This window comes from Setaria italica, chromosome VII (genome assembly GCF_000263155.2).
Source record: "Setaria italica strain Yugu1 chromosome VII, Setaria_italica_v2.0, whole genome shotgun sequence".
NCBI lineage: Eukaryota > Viridiplantae > Streptophyta > Magnoliopsida > Poales > Poaceae > Setaria > Setaria italica.
The window spans coordinates 13462236-13483109 of record NC_028456.1 but is presented as its reverse complement, the minus strand read 5'-3'; the positions used below and the strand labels follow the sequence as shown (position 1 = coordinate 13483109).

Genomic DNA, 20874 nt, shown 5'->3' with positions numbered 1-20874 from the left:
GTGCTGGTGCAGCCGTGCAGGCGTCGGAAGCGGGGGATAAGAATGACGTTAATGTAATTATTAGCAGTAACACAACAACAAGTATTTCTTCTATCTCAAATTGTAAGTCATTTCAAGAATCTTGGAGAGTCAAAGCATCTCAAGTTTGACCAAAATTATAGAAAAAAATAAAGATTTATGACATCAAATAGATATACTATGAAAATATAATTGATAAAGAATCTAATGATACTTAGTTGACATCATAAATATTATTATATTATCATATAAATTTGGTCAATGATACTTTGACTCTTCAAGATTCTTGGAATGACTTACAATTTGGAACGGAGGGAGTACCTGCTTTGTGCGTCATTGTGCCCACGTATGACGTTAACCACGGTGACGTCGTGGGGCTGTCGTGTCAATTTGCTGGCGCTCCCAAATACTCTCGTCACGTCTTTGCCAGAGAAAGGATGGTGGTGGACAACGCACCCAAGCACATGTCAAAAAGGTGGTCGAAGACATATGATGCCTGATAAACTTTTGGGGGCCGAAAATAATGTGGCGATGCCGGATAAAATCTTCCCTTGGTATCTGAGACAAATTTGTCAGGAGGAATCACCCCAATCTAAACGCTTTTGTGCGTTGTTGATCTCTCCACCTCTTCTTCCCCTAGCTTACGGTTCTGAGTTTGAGGTCTCTCCAACGATCACTTCTTATAGAGTACTAAAAAATATTATATTATAGGTGGGCTATATAAGTTATCATGTCAGATTTATGCTGAGTTGAAAGAGAGAGGGGAGGAGAAAGAAGAGAAGCCAGCTATAATTTACAACCTGCTGAGAGCCGACTAAAAGATGCAGTCTAACAAATTCGGTAAGTGAATGAAACGGAGAAGATGGACCACTTATTAATGTGTAGTCGTCTCTGGTGTGCTGGCTGCAGCTTATTAGCAGAGCAGCTGCTGTACAGCCCAACCATTCGGCTACTAGAGTGACAGCAGCCTCAAATAGCAGCACAGCTACTTGCTGTTCGGCCGGCTGGCTGTGTGCAGTTGTTAGAGTGACAGCATTTGCCCTGTAGCGACTGCTCGCTGCAATAGTGGCTGCTGCAACCGCAGCTGCAGCGCAGCGGCAGTCGCTGTACTGTATGTATTATAAGGGTTAGGCTATCCGCACCGCTCCGTTACTAAACCAAGCGTTAAATAGGGCATGGCCCACATGGTCCATCGGGCCTGTACAGATAATAACCTTGCAACGCTGCCGCGCAGGCGTCTGTAAACCATCCCCAACCCCAACAAACCCCATCCCCAACTCAACGAACCGCCGCTGCCGCCACCGACTACGCCGCCGTCTCTCTTCCTGTCCGGTGAGTTCCTTGTCGATTCCTTGTAGCAACGAGTGGCCATGGCCTAGAAGCATCCATTTGAACTATCATATACTCCATCTGGCAGCCCAAATAGCCGGATTTGATCTCGGCATGGCTGGCTGCTAGGGTTCATCGCCTGTTCCCTCTACTCCATCGAGGTCCTGTTCTGTCCACTCGTCGCCCGTTCCCTCCACGGTCATGGCAGGCTACTTTGGTTCTTCCATGTGTAGAACGTGGGTGACAGAAGAGGATAACGAAGATGATTTTTATTTGATTGTTGATGACGACGACTTGGAGGTACTAGAGTCGTTCGAGCTCGAGAATGTTGGACCCTCTCGTCGTAGATATCGTTCCAATGGTCCACCAAAGCAGATACAACAGAGGGATCATGAGGTCGGGGATGCGAGGATCCGTGCTGACTACTTTGGTCCCAATCTTGTTTACTCGGCGTTTCAGTTCCGTCGACGGTGTGTTTCTGGTAGTCATGGATTGCTTCATGGGTTACTTTGCAGTACATTGACAGACCTTATCTTTTAGTGCAGGTTTCGAATGCGCGTCCATGTGTTTGAGCACCTTGTCGAAGCGATTGAAGGTGCAGACTCCTACTTCAAGCAAAAGGAGGATGCCATTGGCCATCTTGGGCTCGGTGGTTTGCAAAAGGCAGTTGCTGCTATTCGCATTCTTCCATATGGTCTACTTGCTGACGCTGTAGATGAGTATGTTCGTATTGGTGAGTCAACTGCTCGTAAGGCTCTCCACCATTTTTGTCGGGCTATCATTTCTGTATTCGGGGAGTACTATCTACGTGCTCCGAACGCTCAAGATGTAGCACAGCTTCTCAGAATTGGAGAGCAATGTGGATTTCCGAGAATGTTGGGAAGCATTGATTGTATGCACTGGGAGTGGCACAATTGCCCCTCGGCATATAAAGGCATGTTCACAAGGCGTGGAAAGCATCCATCCATGATACTTGAGGCAGTAGCTTCGCATGACCTTTGGATATGGCATGCCTATTTTGGCATGCCAGGCAGCTGCAATGATATTAATGTCCTTCAAAAGTCGCACGTCTTCTCCGCATATTTGAAAGGCCAAGCAGCTCTGGTATCATTCACCGTTAATGGTCACACGTATGACATGTGTTACTATCTTGCTGATGGTATATACCCCAATTGGTCGGCTTTTGTGAAGACAGTTTCCCATCCCGTGGATACGAAGGTAGCACACTTTGCTAAGGAGCGCACTTTTGTGTCCTTCAGTCTAGGTGGGCTATTGTTCGAGGCCCTGCATATGGTTGGAATCGTGAACAGATTAGGGACATTATGACAGCATGCATAATTATGCATAATATGATTATCGAGGATGAAGGGAAACTTGCAAAGAATACGGACTACGACAATGTTGGGGTTCCTGCTACTCCATACCAGACCATAACCCAAGAGAGAGTGGAGTATATTAATAAACATCATAAGTTGAAGAATACTGCCATCCATAGCCAGTTGCAGATGGATCTTATCGAACACCAATTGATGTTGCATGGTTCATCCTAATATTGTAATCATGTTATGTATGCTGTCATAAACATTGTAATCCTGTTATGTATGTAGTCATTACTACCATCCATACTGGTTGGTTTGTAACCTGCTAGAAGATGAACTATGCTGAAATGGGCCTTTTTCAATTGAATTTCTTCCAGGTTTTGTTTGACATGGGTTAGAAGTACAGAGAGGCTGAGCATGCTGGGGCATGCTGATTCTCTCTTGCTCTTTTGTTGTCAGGAATTTTGTGAACAAATTATTGTTCTTTTTTTGTCAGGAATTTTGTGAACAAATTATTGCTCTTTGTTTGGAGGATGTACTCCTAAATCTGATCTACCTTCATTGGTGAATAAGTATGCAGACAAGGTACTTCTAAAAACTTCTGCAGAAACAGCTGTTTAAAAACTAGAGAAAAAAATCTGCTATTTTTGGTGCTCAAGTATTCATCAGAACATCAGAGCTCACATTGATTTCCCTTTGAATCTTGTTACTTGCTTCCTCAAGAGTTGCCCCTGTAACCTATCTTACCTGAAATTATACCGCTGTACAATTTTTATGTTCATTATATAAGTCATCAAGCCAATACTATGCTTCAGCTTGTTTTGATGAGTTGAGATTGGAAGGATTCTTGAATCTATAACATTGTGTAAGACTGACTGCTAACATAATAGAGGTGAAATTAATTGCTGATTTGACAGATTAAATTTTATTTTGAAACACTCACAACTCCTATAGTTGAAGGACTATAAGGGACTCCATTAAACTCTTTGTGTCTTGTACATATGTAGTTCAAACAAATGTGCGCAAAAGGAAATCTACCTTGTAATTTAATTAAGCACCAAAATGATATGGAAGGCCTTGAGCTCTAGAACTAGTCTTCTGCAAAGCTCCAGAATTTTGTTGTTTGTCAGCAGGCCTTGAGCTCTATTCTTGTCACTGGTATGGAAGGCACAATACTAGACTTGGAGTACTTCATTCAAAAAGATATGTTCCCCAGAAGCATGGTTAACAATGGCAGCAGTAAGGAAAATGCACTCACCCATTCTCCAGGGCAAAGAGACATGTAGTACTTGTCAAATTTGTCACAGTCGCCACCATCATTCCCTTTGGCATTCACGCACCTGAATTCCATGAAAGTTGGAGTAAACTGAAATGCCAGAATGCCATGATCATCTCCAAAAGAACAACTGGACTTTTCACAAAGCATAGTAGCATAGGAAAGGTAAGGAAAGACTGTAGATGCTAAATGATGAAATGGGTAATACTGGCAGGCAGCAGCAATCATGATGAAACATAGTACAATCCTGGGTAATAACACAACAAAAATTGTACAGGAATAGCAGCCTGGTCAGTTGAACAATCCTTAATGCAACACAGTACTAATACATGGGTTCACAATTATTAGTACAACACAGCAACATGGGTTCACAATTATTAGTACAACACAGCCACTTCAAGGTAGCCTCAACTAGTAATACAACACAGCAACATGGGACCAATGTTCACAGCAACTAGTAGTACAACACAGCTAGTACACAGCAACTAGTAGCACATTACAACACTAGTTTAAGGGTCTACGCTATCATCTCCGTCAGCACCAATGTTCTTCAGTATCTCTTGTTGTTTCTTTTCATAGTACATGCGGAGGCGCGGAGCACACTTGTCGAGATCAATCCCGAGGATGCGCTCTTCCTCATGTGTTTGTAGTATGTCAGCTTTTGTATGCATGATCCGCAGTTTCTCTTCCTCAATTGCTGCCATGTGCTGATTGTGTTGGCGCACCTCATCGTACCTTTGTGACTCGATGGCTGCCATTTTCTCATAGCGAGAGCCTTTCTTCGTATTTTCTTCTTGCCATATTGAAATCTTTTGTATGGACAGGTCCTGCAACTTTGAAACATACTGAGATGAATCTGACGAGGAGGAAGAGGCTGATTTCTTAGCTTGTCTTTTAGCTGCATCCCTCCCTATAGGCCTCTTGCTCCCTGAGTACTGAGAAGATGGTGTCTCCAGGTCACAATCGACTGTGGGAATGTGATCGGCTATTGCATCGTCATCTCCGGGTTGTGCCCCTCTAATGTTGAGCTCCATCCACTTAGGCTCGTCCTTCAGCAAATCCCAGCAATGCATGTAAATAAAAGGGTATTCTTCGATGTCTGCAAAGTTAGCTAGAGCTAAAGAGGTCTGCAAAAAAGGTACACAATGTTAAATTATGAAGCAAACTGTAATTGAAACCAAATACCAATAACAGATCATCTCCCTCACCTTATCTGCATCACTCATCCCGCTCAGATTGTCTCAAAGAGCATTTGCCATGTGCCCTGCAAATTTACTTGTTTCAGCCTTGATAGTTTCCCAACGACTCTGCAGCGATCTGAAACTTCTCTCATGAAAGGAACCCCTCTTGTTATTGTACTGGCTTGTAATCCTAGCCCAGAACCCCTCCTTCTTCTGCCTAGTGTTTATAATTGGGTCACAGCTAATTTCCAACCATGACTTCATAAGGAACACATCTTATTTTGGGGAGAAGTTGGATAACTTGATTCGACTAGGTCCGACCTTGCGTCATCGACCAGCTGCCACCGATGCTCCTTCCCCATCACCCTGACTCTCTTTCATTACTACTGGCCGAACACTCTCGACCATTGCAGCGACAGGCTGATTTTGAGCATGGGGTGGCATGAACCCTTGGTTCAGAGCTGCGGTCCACCCTCCCTAGAAAAATGGGTACTGCTGAGCAGATGGTTGTAACCCTGGGTTCCACCCTCCATAGAAGCCTGCCATTGGAAGACCCCAGCCGAAACCGGTAATGTCGTCACCAGCTTCATCACAATTATTCTGATTCATCCTACAATAACATGAAGTAAATGGTACAATAAGTATAGCAGAAGAACATTCGAATTCATCTTGCTCTATTTTAAAACATGAAGAAAAGACTACAAGATTCTAAATACATATGCACCATCAAATGTTTTGGTAACATGCTAAGTTTTGGTGCCAATGTGTCTAAACCCTAATTAAATAGCAATGGGTGACAGAACATTGCCCCTGAAATGAATGCTCCTAGTGTTGGTCAGAATGAGTGGAAGATAGAACATTTTGGAATGTGGTTGTTGTATAGCTCTAACTAGCTAAATGCATATATGCCAAGAAGTATGCATGAAAGGCATATGCTGCCCACCACAGGCACACACATATGTGCAAGCATCACAATATAACATATATGCAGTGGAACATAGACGCATAATGAAGACAAAAAAAAAACTAGAGCAAAGGCCTATTTTAGGCAGCATAAAAACCCTCACATCATTGACATCTCTTTTTCAAAAACTTCAAAAAAACCTTGCAAATCTAAAGTGTTGGTCTTCTAAAATAAATATTCAACATGGTACTATTATTCATATGCATGTCATGGTCCCTTATGCTTTGCTATCGATGTCACTGTTATTATTTGTACCAGTACCACATTTTATTTAATGGTGTCCCTAGTAATATTTGATTATACACCTTGACAGTAATGCACATACTTTTCTTTTGCTTCCTCTGTTTGCAACTGAGTGCAATTCAAATATGAGTAGCAGACAATGTTTCTAAGCTCGATTTTACTTGTTGCAGATTCATTTATGAACAGCTTTGTTCACAATTCTGCTGGATTACGATTGACATCTACTAGTTGTATAATATAAGAGTGCTGTCGTGTATAGTTCTATGTTGTGACTCAGGAACATATGCATTTTTGCCATGGTTTATGAACTTAAGCACTTCAGGAGTAGAGCCAATATTCATCACTTCAGGAGTAGAGCCAATATTCATCTTCAGGAGTATGACGGACAGGAGATAGCAAAACGAAAAGGAAAAGAGGCAGACAGTGGAGCGGCGGTGCTGGGGGCCGAGCGCCACGGCGGTGCCGGGGCCGAGCGCTGCGGCTCGTAGGGATGGCGGGCCGACCGTGGCGGGGCCGGTGGGGCCACTGCGGCAGGTCGCAACGGCCACGGCGGGCGAGCGCCTCCAGATCTAGAGGCTGCAGTAGGGATAGGAATTACCTTCTCCGTCGATGGCGAATGGGCGACCGCGTTGTAGAGCTCTCCTCCGTGTCCGTCCGTGCCCGCCTCTCTCTGCGCCGCCGCCGACCGCCGGCCCCCTTTGCTGACCCGTCCCTGCACTCTCTAGTGGGCGCTGCCTCCTCCTCCCCTCCGTCCCCAATGCCCTCGGATTTGAGGGAGACCGCCAACTTCTCCAGGATGCCATCGGGGAGGACGCGGACACTTCGCACGGCTGCCGCGAGAGGAGCAGCTGCTGCGGTGGAGAGGATAGCGGCGGAGAGCTCGCGCGCTGGGTTTCCAGTTTCGCTGTAGCGAACGGAGGGATTGGGGAGAAGATAGCGGTGCGTGAGTTTGACTGGTATATTTGCGTAGGGGGTGTTTTACAGCTGAGCGGTGCGGATAGCCTTAGCTATTAGATTGTCTCAAAATGATATGGCAACAGGATATTGCCACGAGCGTGCTGAATAATTAGGCATGTGTACAAATGTTCCAAAAAAACCGTCTACAAATTTTTTATACGAAACGTCGTGTAATAAATTATTTCTTATTGACTCTATTCTAATTAATTATTACATAAAGACGTGACCTATAATAATTAGAGTATTGTATATAAAATATCGTCAGTTGCATGGGTAATCGTATCTTGGATGCCTTTGTTCTCCGTTCTTACTAATATGCCATGTAGTCTACAAATGCTCACATGTACTTCCTCCGTTTTTATTTCACATGTCATATTAGATTTTTCTTTAGTTAAACATGTCCAACTTTAACCAAATTTATAGAACAATACAACAAGAACTATACTACCAAATATATACACTATCAAAGTATATTCTATAGTAGATTTAATAAAATAAATTTGGTATTGTAGATGTTATATTTTTCTATAATTTGATTAATGTTGGACAGGTTTAGAACAAATCTAATGTGACATGTAAAAATATAGAGGAAGTAGATGGTACATGTATACGCTGATTATGCTCTAAGCAAGATCCTGGTGCTACCTCAGCGGTGCGGGCAAGCGCACTGTTGATCGAGTGCCGAAGGAAGGCCTAGGACCAGGGACTGTTTAGCTACATGACTATACAAATTCAACGGGAATGGAAGCCACTAGAGATAAGAAGGTAGGATGGGACAGGACAAGGTCACTGTAAATTGAAATGCAATGGTTTGGCAGAACTGGAACCGTAGATGAGCGCACGTGTTTCATCAAATGTACTTGTTTCCTACAAATTAAATAGGTTTTTCACATGGTATGTTGTCATCTGCAGGCAGAAGAAATGTGTGGCCGGCGCTCGAGTGAAGGAGACCATGCAGGCTGCTCTCTCCAGCTCGATGTGACCAGAAGTAGGTCACTCAAATCCATGAGTTAAGATTATGTAATCTTGCTGCCTGGACACCTGGAGTGTTACCTGAGTGGTTCAAATTTGTTTGTGCATCACTTGAACACATGCCAGCAGCCCAGCACCCCGTACAGAACAATGATCCACCAGAGAATAGGGCACTTTGTCACGTAGGAATAATTTTCCTTCCCTGGCACCATCAAATTTCGTCTTTGGACTATGCAGGGAAACTTCCAAGGCCTCAGAATCGTCAGATGTGATAGGTCAGGATCCAAACAGATAGCTCCTGATTGCTTGGACTATAACCCATCCACCTCGCTACTGCTGACAACCTTAGGACTCGAGTAATAACACTGGAAGGTACTTTACAGTGGATGATTGTGCGCATGTAAATAAATTTGACGGTTTGAATACACAAACTACCCGTAACCTCTTAGGGCCTGTTTGGATACACACTCATAATCTTTAGGACTTCACTTTTAGTCCACTTTTAGGACTTGTGCATCCAAACATATGTCATAAAAGTGCATTCATAATGTTTAGGAGTGCTCTTTTCATTAGGAGGACCAAACCATCATAATGGGTCATTTTTCTCCTAAAAGTGGTCCCCAACCCATCATTTACCCCTCTTGCCCCTCCCCTTCTCTCTCCACGGCGCTAGAAACGGAGCAGGGATGGAGTAATTAGGGGTACAAAAGTCATTTCCCCTCTAACATCCTAAAGATTATGATTCCATCCAAACAGCCCACTCATAAATTTTAGGACTACCAATTTCTAGCTCCTAAACTTTATGAGTGTCCTAAAGTTTATGAGGGTGTATCCAAACAGGCCCTTATTCTAGATGGATTCAATTATCGCAAATAGCAAGAAGGAAACCATGGTCCCAACACCTACTAAACAGAAACAAAGAGGAAACAAAAAAGGAATACACGGTAATATTTTAATATCATAGGGAACAACAGAAGCCGTCTTCCCACGCTTCTCACCCCCCCAACACACACACTACATCGCTGCCCCTAGAGCGAGCCATCGATGGTCCGCGGCCACAAGGATGCATGGTGGCAGTGAGGCTTTCCCCGCCACCCTTCAACCCCCCTCGGCTCTCTCCTTCCTCACAAACGACATGCTGATCTCAACTGTGGCAGCTGCGGCATTGGAGATTTAGCCGGAGTGTCGGGTCCTGGCACTTGGTTTCTGCACGGCATAGGACATGCATCACCAACCACATGCTATGAGCGCTCAGTGCCCTATGTTCAATGATGACATGGTCCAATGTGTGTTCCATCAGCTTCGCCGATGGGTATCTTGGCTAGTGTTCGGTGACGGTGCGGTATGGGACGCAATTCATCATCTCTAAACAATAAGCACTCAAAGTTCGGCGATGGCGTGATATGGGATGCGCTTCATTGACTTTGGGGGCTGCATTGCAATGAAGCCAGTCCACGGGGTCTATGGTAGCGGTGGTATCCATAGCTAGGCTAGTGCTCGGGTCCTATTAGCATGCATGATAATATTTTGGAAAGCAAACCATTGGGGTGTCCTCGATATCAGGCGAAAACATGCCAAACTTTTTATCAAGGCCAGCGATCGAGACGTCCATGAGGATCTCTTCCCCTCTTGGGGCAATGTTAGCTTTCACCCAAATAAGGTGAAGTTGGCTCATTTGGAGTCGGGGTTACGAAACAAACCACGAAAGGAGGACTACTCAAACTGCAAATTAGATATTTTAATTCTTTTCCTTTTGTTTGTTGGTTTTTTAGTGTATAATTGTACTTTCTGATGTCTTAGCTACATGTTCCTTGTACCATGTGCCTACTTCATGTGATAATTCTAGTGTGACACGCCCTCAAAAGAGGATGCTTGAATCTAGAAATGTATTAATTATCTTAAACATAGAAAAACATTAAATGCTTTAATCCATTACGTTAGAAACCATTTCTAGGACAATCAATATTGATTTGTAAGGTTAATTTTTGCAACAGGATCTACAAATTAGTTAATTCTTAGGTCGGTCAACCGGCCTTAGAAATAAAAAACAAGAATAAAGAAAGAAAAACAAAAGGATTAGCCTTGCCCTGTTCCCGCACGTGCCACTTCATGCCTGTTCCAGTGTTGCTGCCCGCTCCAACATTGGCCGTCATTTGCTCTCGTGTAGAGGGAGGGAGAAAGTAGAGAGGATGCACAAACGGGAGAGAAAAGAAGAGATAAGGGAGAGGGAGAGAAAAGAGGATGGGTAGAGGAGGGAGAGCATGAAATTAAAAATTCTCAGTTTTTTCACGTTGACTCCCGAAACTTTGAATATTTTTAGAGCTTGCCATTTTTGTTGACGGGCTTTAGAAATTGCTTTCTATTTTTCGGTCCGTCCAGTGAAACAAATCGACCTAGAAATGCCTATTTTTATGGATGGTCCCTGTTACTAGTAAGTATATGTGAATTTTAGGATGTATTTATCTTGTTCTTGTACACTTGATGTATTCCTTGTACTCCAAGCCATATTGACCATATATATAGAGGTCGCCCCCCTCATTACGGTGTGTGTTGTTTTCCCATCTACTTCTCTACATGGTATTACGAGATTAGATCGTGAGCCTCCTCTCCCTACGCCTTCCCTTTGATCCGGAAAACCCTAGGAGGCGCCCCCCTGCTACGCCGCCGCTACCCACCCTCCGCTGCACCTCCCTGACCGCCCCCCTACCCCCCGGTCGTACGCCATGTCTTCCGCCGACTCCTCTGTGTCTGGCGACACCACCGCTCCTGCTGCTAATACTGTGTTGCCTCCTCAACCGCCCCCTGCTGCCAACGGCGGTGCATCTGTGCCGCCACCTAGCACCAGTGGCTCCTCTGGCGGTGCGCCCCAAGCTTCTCCTGCCGGCGACACGCCCGGCAACGGTGGCGGTGGCTTCATCATGTACCCGGCGCCGCCGTCCGCCGTCCACCCCTACGCCACCGTCTCCGTCAAGTCTCACTTCCCCGTGACGCTGACGATGAAGTCCAACGCCTACTCCAAGTGGGCGTCCTTCTTCAAGTCCATGTGCGACAAGTTCAACCTCAAGTCGCACATCGATGTCACGATGGCGCCCCGTCCCCACGACCCCAACTGGGATCAAGCGGATTGCTGCATCCGCTCCTAGTTCTTCGGCTCTGTCGATGACTCCGTCCTCAACCTCGCCATGACCGATGACGATCAGACCGCCCGGGATCTTTGGCTCGCCATCAAGGGCCTCTTTCGCGGCAACAAACAATCCCGAGCGATCTTCCTCAACCACGACTTCCACTCCACGACACAGGGCGACTCCTCCATCGCCAAGTACTGCAGCCGCATGAAGTCCCTCGCCGATGCCCTCCGCGATGTCGGTCATCCCGTCCAGGACTCCCAGGTTGTCCTGAACCTCCTCCGCGGCCTTAACCTGCGCTTCTCCAACACCGCCGATGACATCGCCAACACCACTGGCTTCCCGTCCTTCGCCTAGGCGCGGGACATGCTCGCCCTGAAGGAACTTCGCCTCGCCAACGAGGAGAAGATCTCCAACTCCTCCACCCTCCTCGCCGGAAACTCTTCGTCGTCTCCATCCTCCGACTGTGCGAGTGGATGTCGCCCGCCGACTGATTCTGTTAAGACTGGCGTGGCGGTAGCAATAGTAGCGGCGGCTGCACTGGTGGTGGCAGCGGCGGCGGCAAGAACAAGTGGCAGCAGAAGAAGGGCGGCGGCAGCTTCTAGGCGCACCCTGGTGGTGGCAGCCTCCACGGCGGCGCACTCCCACGACCCACCAGCCCGTGGTTCTGCTTCAGTCCAGGGGCTGGCTCCTACGGCACCCTGGGTTCCAGCAGGCTGGCGGTCGAGGCGGTTGGGCTAGCACTCCTGGCCTCCTCGGCCCCCCTCCGCAGGCCCATGCCGCCTACACCCCCATTCAGGCGCCCCCTCTGGCACCAACCTGGGACTAGGCGGGCCAGGTAGCCGCCTTGCACCAAATGGCGTGGCAGAACGGCGGCTGGGTTGTTGACTCGGGTGCATCCGGCCACATGTCATCCTTGAATGGTATTCTTCTTTCCCGACTCCCTCCCTCTCACTCGTCTATTACTGTAGGTAACGGTCACACCCTTCCTGTCACATGTCATGGCAACTCCACCCTTACTACCCCCACCTTTCACTTTCGTCTTAACAATGTCCTTGTTGTTCCTTCTCTGATTCGTAATCTGATTTCTGTTCATCAATTTACTATGGACAATAACTGCACCATAGATTTTGACACTTTTGGTTTTTCTATTACGGATTTTCCGACTAGACGCGTGATTCTTCGCTGTAATAGCATCGGTGATCTTTACACCATGCCTCCAGCAGCTAGCTTTGCAGCGCCCCATGCTGGCCTCGCCATCTCCTTCAGTTTGTGGCATCTCTACCTTGGTCATCCTAGTCCTGCCGCCATTGCCACACTTAGACAAACTTCATCCATTGCTTGTAATAAAGATAGTCATACTCTATGTCATTCATGTCAGTTAGGGAAACATGTGCGGTTACCTTTCTCACATTCTAGCTCTCACAATTCTGCTCCTTTTGAGTTAGTTCACTGTGGTGTTTGGACTTCTCTCATGCTAGCATCTCAGGTTATCGCTACTATCTAGTCATTTTGGATGACTTCTTGCACTTTTGTTGGACGTTTCCTCTAGTTCACAAGTCTGAAGTTGCCTCACACATCACTAATTTCTACACCTATGCTCACACGCAGTTTAGTCTTTCTGTTCGAAGCGTCCAGGTTGACAACAGGACCGAGCTTGTCAATAAGACTCTCACATCCTTTTTGACTTCTTGGGGTATCCACTTGTGCCTCTTGTGTCCCTACACTTCTTCCCAAAATGGGAAAGCCGAGCGTGTCCTACGCACCCTTAATGCACCCTTAATAACATGACTTGCACATTCCTCATTCACGCCTCCATGGCTGCCCCATACTGGGCCGAGGTGCTCGCCACCGCCACCTATCTTCTGAACAAGCGCCCCTGTTCTGCCGTTCAGAATGACATCCCCTACCACCTCCGCTACTCCCAGCCTCCCGACTACTCTCACTTGCGTGTCTTCGATTGTCTTTCCTACCCCAACCTCTCAGCCACGGCACGCCACAAGCTTGCTCCTCGCTCTGCAGCCTATGTCTTCCTCGATTATCCCTCCTCTCACAAGGGGTACCATTACCTTGACTTGTCCACCCATCAAGTCATCATCTATTGCCATGTTGTCTTCAACGAGTCCATCCTTCCCTTCTCCTCCCATCCTACTCACCCATCGCAGCTCGACTTCCTTTTGTCGAGTCCCTCCGATGTTCCTGCTTCCACCTCGGTCGCTCCGTCATCAGACGTTGAGCAGTCGTGGCCCTCACCAGCTGTTTTGCAGGAACTCACCAACGACGACCCTGCCATCCTATTCCATGGGGCGACCGTGTACCCCGCTCCGTCTGCGGGTGGGTCACCACTCTCCACCGCGCCCCGGATCACTCCGACTACGACCGCGCCACACGCGAGTGCAGCCACGACCGTAACCGCCGTGCTCCCGACTGCTTCAACCGCAACCGCGTCACACGCGGGTTTGGCCCCAATCGCACCATCCGCACCGGCACGCGCTCCGATTGGTCGGGCGCACGCTCTGATCGGTCGGCCGAACGCCTCGACCGCACCGGTGAGCGCCCTGACCAAACCGGCGAGCGCCACGACCAACCAGGCGAGCTTCCCGACAGGACCGACATGCACGCCCTCACCGGCGAACGCTCCGACCAGTCGGGCGAGCGCCCCGACCGCACCGGCAAGCGCTTCGACCGGTCGGGTGAGCGCTCCGATCGGTCGGGCGAGCGCCTCAACTGCACCGGCGCACGCCCCGACCGGTCGGGCAAGCACTTGACCGCATCGGCAAGTGCTCGGACCAGTTGGGTGTCATCGCCACCCGCCCTTCCGCACCGCGTCACTCGGTCTGTGACTAGGGCAATCCAGCGGGTCCACTACCAGGTCATGACAGCCTCGACTTCTTCTTCGCCCTCTCCGATTATCGCAGTGCTCTGGCTGACACCAACTAGCGTGCTACCATGGTCAACGAGTTTCAGGCCCTCATCGATGACGACACCTGGCGCCTTGTCCCGCGTCCGCCCGGTGCCAATGTCGTGTCGGGCAAGTGGATCTTCCGGCATAAGTTCCATGCTGATGGGTCCCTCGCCCGACACAAGGCGCGCTGGGTGGTTCGTGGCTTCTCCCAGCATCACGGCATCGACTACGATGAGACCTTCAGTCCGGTCATCAAACCAGCGATGATACAGACCGTTCTCAACATCGCTACCTTTCGCGCCTGGCCAATCGACAAGCTAAATGTGAAGAATGCGTTTCTTCATGGACACCTCGCGGAGACTGTCTACTGCCAGCAGCCTCCCCGCTTCGTCAACCCCGCCGCCCCCCATCATGTCTGTCTCCTGTAGAAGTCCTTGTATGGACTGAAGCAGGCCCCGAGGGTGTGGTACCAGCAGTTCGCCTCCTTTCTTTGACAGCTCGACTTTATCGCCTTCACCTCTGACACCTCCCTCTTTGTATATAAAGAGGGGTCGAGTATCTCCTACCTGCTGCTCTATGTCGATGATATCGTCCTCACCGCCTCATCCTCGACTCTTCTTCGGCACATCATGGGGCGTCTTCACTCCGAGTTCGCCATGACGGATCTTGGCAACCTACACCACTTCCTCGGCATCTCTATCACATGTTCCTCCCAGGGCATGTTCTAATCTCAGTGACAGTACGCCTTGGATCTTCTTCAGCGTGCTGGCATGGTTGAGTGTCACTCTACAACGACTCCCATTGACACTCATGCCTAGCTTTCAGCACATGACGGCACCAAGCTTCAGGACAGCTCTGAGTATCGGAGTCTTGTTGGAGGCCTTCAGTACCTCACTCTGACACGACCTGACTTGGCATATGCGGTTTAGTAGGAGTGCCTCTTCATGCATGACCCGCGTGAGCCCTAGATGACCCTAATCAAGTGCATCCTACGCTATGTGAAGGGCACGCTCTCCTCCGGGTTTTACATCAGCACTGGTCCTGTTCAGTCTCTGACTGCCTACTCCGACGCCGACTGGGCTGGCTACCCGGACTCTAGACGCTCCACCTCTGGCTTCTGCGTCTACCTCGACGACAATCTGGTATCTTGGTCCTCCAAGCGCCAGACCACGGTGTCTCGTTCCAGTGCTGAGGCGGAGTACCGGGCTGTGGCTCATGTTGTGGCAGAGTGTTGCTGGCTGCGTCAACTTCTTCAGGAGCTTCATATCCCGCTTGCTTCGACCACTGTTGTCTAATATGACAATGTGAGTGCTGTCTACATGAAAGCCAACTCGGTGCATCATCAGCGCATGAAGCACATCGAGATTGATATTCACGTCATCCGTGAGAAGGTGGCCTTGGGTGAGGTCCGGATCCTCCATGTGTCGTCCTCTCATCAGTTCGCGAACATCATGACGAAGGGCCTACCAACTCCTTTGTTTACTGAGTTTAGGTCCAGTCTGTGCGTCCGTGATCCTCTTGCTTCGACTGCGGGCGGGTATTAGGAAGTATATGTTTATTTTAGGATGTATTTATCCTTTTCTTGTACACTTGATGTATTCCTTATACTCCAAGCCATATTGGCCATATATATAGAGGTCACCCCCCCCCATTAGGTGTGTAGTGTTTTCCCATCTACTTCTTCTACACCTATGTTGATTAGCTCTAAAAATATGTGGCATTTTTTGGATGGGTCCTAAATTGTAACCGGCCTTAGAAAAAAAGAGGGAGGCATGTCACAAATGATTTATTAATAGTGACATCGCTAGTATCTTTGCACTATGCTTAAGGTGGTTTCTTGATATACTTGCTCCTTTATATTTGTGGATCAAATTCGAATCATATTACCACTAGTATTCGTGGACGTAGGGAGTATCAAGCGAGGCTAAAGGCCCATTCTCGCTTTCCACCCTTCCTTTGTATTCCGACCCACTTTTGCTGCAACACGCCTACCTCGATAGACTACACCCATCCATCCATCCACAACACTTCACACCAAATGCTCTGCATTGCACTGCTTGACTCTAAAGAGACTTGATGCCATCCACACAAACAATCCTCTTATAGTTAGCCACATAAAAGCCTTTGGCAAGTGACATATAAGTACTACACTGTAGCAAACATGTCCCCAAATAGGCCATTACTTTGTGATTTTGGTGATTAATGAGACAACACAATCATTAGGACTAACAAAGTGTTGAGAACATGTCTTGAAGGTATTATAGGTCCTAAGGAAGCAACCACAATCAAATACAAGCAAAGAAACAAAGAAATCAAAGAAAACAGGTACCATCGGATGTTCCAATGGTCCCTAGAGAAGCATCAGAGCAATCATCAGATCAATTGGTACAACGTACGGGTGGCTGGCTGAGTCAAGCCATCGGATGTTTCGATGCCCCCTTTTCTAGTAGCGTTGAACGAATTCTGAGGCGAAGGCTTGGAAGTCAAAAGAAACCCTATAGTACCGGATGATTCGATGGTGGGCCAAAGGGAGCGTCGGACGAAGCATATTTACTTTGAGAAATTCCAGAGAGTTTTTGGCCAGAAGCTCTTCAGCATCGGACATTCTAATGGTACCATCGGACGAATTTTGGATGTGTCAGTGAAGAAATTGGGCGTGGAGGAGCCAACAGCTAGTTGCACCGGATATTCCGATGCATGCCAAAATAGACCATCGGAACATCCGATGGTATACTTTAACTAGCCGTTGGAGCAACGGCTCTTTGAGTTCGTGGGCTATTTATACCCCCTCCACTAGACCATTTGGAGTTGCTGGATGAAGTTGAAGTGTGCAGGAGTCCATTGAAGAGCAAGACACATCAAGAACATATCCAAGCCACCAAAGGTGCAGAAGTGTTTAATCAAAGCTTAGCACAAGCTTAGAATAGTGATTAGTGCTAGGATAGGCATAGAGAGGAGAGAGTGCAAGGTGTGTCGGCCTTGTGATCGGTTCAAGGAGTGAACCACAGTTATACAAGGTGTGCTGGCGCCTTGGAGCCTTAGTGGCTCGTCGGCAAGTCTTCGACCCTTCGGTTTGGTGTGGAGCGACATCGACGACCATGTGCGGGGAGATGTGGAGATCTCCTTCCTCAGTGGAGAAGCTCCTTAGTGGAGATGGCATCAAGTGACCGGGGAACTTGGCATGAGCCTTCGTGGCTAAATCTTTGTGGCAAGTTACCAGGAGAGACTTGGTGACTGGGAAGCAATACTCTTGTGTGAGTGCTTCAACAACATTGACTATTGGTGGCTTAGTGCCTACCGATACCATCGTATCAAGAGTTTGTTTCCCCTCATTCCCTCCTTTACGTTTTCGTATTTCATACTTTACTTTTATCTTGCTAGGCTCTAGGTTGCAAAACTTGTTTTGGATAAGGGTTTCACACTAGATCAACCATAGTTGCATATTTTGATACCATGATTTGATGAAAGATAGTGGAAGCTATAGATTAAGGTTGTAAATTGCTTAATTCACCCCTCCCTCTTAGACTACGAGTACCGATTCCTTTCGTACATTTATATATACAAACAATAGCTGAAGAGCTAGCAGCAAGGATAGGGAGTGCCAAATCTAGTAAGCAGAAGCTCAATGGAGGGTGAGAGCAGCATGGTGGCCATGGGTTTCGGACTCTACTGGCAGTCGCCTCCTCGCTTCCTCCTCGAGCCCCTTGACCTCGCCGGCGCCGCCGTCGACGACAGGTGAGATGATTCAGTTCAGTTGCATCTTTCGATCCCCTCGGGAAGGAAAGATCGAGTGTCCCTTACGTGTCCTGGTGAATGGTTTCTTGGTGCGCGGCAGCAGCATGTACGCCTACGTGCCGCCGTACGACGAGGCAGAGTCGCTGTCCGGCCTGTGCTCGTCGTACGCGCCGGGGCATTCCAGCTCGCCCGACGGCGGCGCTGACTCCTGCTCCACGCCGGCGGCGGTGGCGCCACCGCCGCCTGCCGTGGCGACGAGGAACACGGCCATGGAGCGCGGCCGGCGCCGCAGGCTCAACGAGAAGCTCTACGCGCTCCGCAGCGTCGTCCCCAACATCACCAAGATGGACAAGGCGTCCATCATCAGGGACGCCATCGCCTACGTCGAGCACCTCCAGGAGCAGGAGCGCCGGGTGCTCGCCGACATATCCGCCCTGCGGCAGTCCTCCGCCACCGCCACTGCCACCGTCAAGACAGAGGGCGCCCCGGCCACGGAGGACGCCGGCCGCAGCTTCCTTCCAAGGAAGAAGATGAGGCGGGCACTGGCAATCGCTTGCGCCAACGACGCGACGCGCTCCATCACCACGTCCTCGCCGCCAGTCCAAATTCTTGAGGTAGATGCCGACACCAATGTCAATTCTCAACACACTTTCAAAATCATCCACATACACCACCGGAGTAGAGCATGACAACAATTTCATTCGCTCTGCAGGTGGAGGTGTCGGAGGCTGGGGAGAGGGTAGCGGTGGTGAGCATCCGGTCCAGCAGGGGCAGGGACGCGGTGAGCCAGGTGTGCCGGGCGCTGGAGCCCCTCGGCCTCGGCGTCCTCACCGCCAGCATCACCGCCGCCGGCGACACCGTCGTCCACACCATGTTCGTGGAGGTAAGCACTCGACAGCAACACTGCAACAGCGATAGCTACTCCAGCGTGTTGCCACGTGGAAATTATTCTGGTTGCTAGCATAGCATCCCTATACCCCTGGTCCGAATTGTTCTGAGCGGGTGGTTTTGACTCGTGTCCACCCATGGCGTCATCGAGGTGACGTCATGTAGGATGACATAGCGATGGAATCGTTGCTTGTAGTCTCCTTTCGGCTAAGGACCGGGAGCACATCGTTCTGGAGAGTTCACTTTTATGTGAGAACCACACAAAAAAAAAGGTTCCTGCATGCTTTACAAGCACGCATGCTGTTTTGTTTATGCCTTTGCGAGTAATCGCAACCGGGGATTCTAGTGGTGAAGACTCGAAGCAGAATGGTCGTCTTTGATTCCATTCTGGTTCACTTTGCCGCAGGCCGCGGCTCACCATTATTCATTAAGGATTTGCTCCAAATCTCGATCTTCAACCCATTTGAGAGATCTCTCTCTGATCCAAAATTTTCTGAACCCCGAATGATGGTGGTGGGCACCCATAGTAGTTGGCTGTTGCCAATGGGTACCCACCACCATTAACGTGAAGGTGAAGCTTATCCAAAAAAAAAAAACGTGAAGGTTATGCGAGGTAAAGTATGAACTAGTCCCATTGCCACACAAGATATGTTGGACGAACAAGTAGGGCATTCAGCAGTGCGAAAGAAAGCATCTTAAGATGCCATCTATCTACTAGGTGGCTATGTTGAAAGTGATGTCGTCTGAGCCTCCTGGGTTCCTAGATTTGCTGGCGTTCCCATACTCCTAGTTTTGCCAAAGATAGAGATGTGTACAACATTTCATTCCAACATTCAACATGGCTGCAATAACAAAGTACGAAACTGATGAAAGTAATTCGCTTCCTGCCATATTTTCGTGTGTCTCCACTGCAAATTCAGTTTGTCAGAAAATAGTTCTCGTTAATTAATAGCACATTTGTATTATTTAAAATATATTGAATAGGATATATAGTCACATAGTGGTCCAAGTTACCACCATAACATCACTGCAAACACTTGGAAACCTACTGTCATATGTAAGTCTTTTTTCTAAGATGCAAAAGGTATTCTCATCTGCAGACTGGAGAAATGGGTGGCGCTCTGCTGAAGGAGGCGATACTGGCTGCTCTGGCCCAGCTCGATGTGACCATAGGCCCTCTTAAGTCCATGAGTTGTTGGGAACTTGATGCGGCCATGGAAAGCTAAGCATCTCAAACACCTGCGCGTGTCGTCATTGTCGCTGCTTTCCTTTGGGAACGGACAGACGATTTGATAATGCAACTAGTAGCTCTAGCTTTTTCCGAAAGTAAAACGCAGCTATCAGGTGCTGCCCGTGCTAATTACCTCCATTATCTCAAAAAAGAAAAGACGATTCTGTAATCTTGACACTGAGATAAGCTAGCAATGAATTTCTACATCGTGTGTCAGTTTGTTTTGCTTTTTTTTTGCACCACTTATGTATCAATTTAGGAGGTCTATGTTTGTTTTTGCACATGTCAACAAAGAAATAGGTCATGGCAAGAAATGAACATAAGGGGGAAAATACTCACGCTGCAAAACTTCTGAAGCAAGTGGGCTTAGCCCAAAAGTCAACAAGGTGATATAGCCCGGCAGCTATCTATCTCTGAGAATATGGCCCAAAGGCCCAGCCTTTGGCAACACAACAGCACAAGAGGCAGGCCAGAACACACACACGGCTTGAAACGGAAGCCCAACCTCCAAAAACGAACAAGTCTTTCTACCAATGTATTCAATACTGTGCTTATTTTGTTGCTTTACAAAACACTATAGTCCAATTTTTTTTCAAAAGAAAAAAGAATCACCATAGTTCAAACCGCGCTGGGAGGCTAGGCAGTAGGCACAGTGCGAGAACAGTTATGTCCACAGTACTCGCTCCTAGACTCCTAGTCGTAGAGATCGGTTACGCTACAGCGCCCCTAGT

The 20874-nt window shown here is 48.1% G+C and overlaps 2 protein-coding genes across 3 annotated transcripts; one reads left to right on the top strand and one right to left on the bottom strand.

Annotated features, from left to right (window-relative positions):
• Positions 1-4451: 4451 nt before the first annotated feature.
• On the bottom strand, positions 4452-5168 carry LOC101782641. The gene is made up of 2 exons (XM_004977800.1): positions 5151-5168; positions 4452-5069 (listed from the first exon to the last, which is right to left on the bottom strand). The coding sequence occupies exons 1-2, from the start codon at positions 5166-5168 to the stop codon at positions 4452-4454; spliced, it is 636 nt and encodes a 211-aa protein (XP_004977857.1).
• A 12626-nt stretch (positions 5169-17794) lies between these two features.
• On the top strand, positions 17795-20359 carry LOC101765739 (transcription factor bHLH35). 2 transcript variants are annotated; one of them, XM_004975173.4, is made up of 4 exons: positions 17795-18024; positions 18125-18638; positions 18737-18907; positions 20013-20359. In XM_004975173.4, exons 1-4 carry the CDS (start codon positions 17915-17917, stop codon positions 20136-20138), a joined length of 921 nt encoding a protein of 306 aa, XP_004975230.1. In that variant the 5' UTR covers positions 17795-17914; the 3' UTR covers positions 20139-20359. The 2 variants fall into 2 exon arrangements, with proteins under 2 accessions (XP_004975230.1, XP_004975231.1); XM_004975174.3 differs by having other exon boundaries at positions 17797-18024; positions 18128-18638.
• The last annotated feature ends 515 nt before the right edge of the window (positions 20360-20874 follow it).

Coding starts and splice junctions, on each gene's coding strand:
- LOC101765739 (XM_004975173.4), top strand. CDS start 17,915: ATGGAGGGTGAGAGCAGCATGGTGGCCATGGGTTTCGGACTCTACTGG. Junction 18,025..18,124: donor GGCGCCGCCGTCGACGACAG/GTGAGATGATTC, acceptor GGTGCGCGGCAG/CAGCATGTACGCCTACGTGC. Junction 18,639..18,736: donor CGCCAGTCCAAATTCTTGAG/GTAGATGCCGAC, acceptor TTCGCTCTGCAG/GTGGAGGTGTCGGAGGCTGG.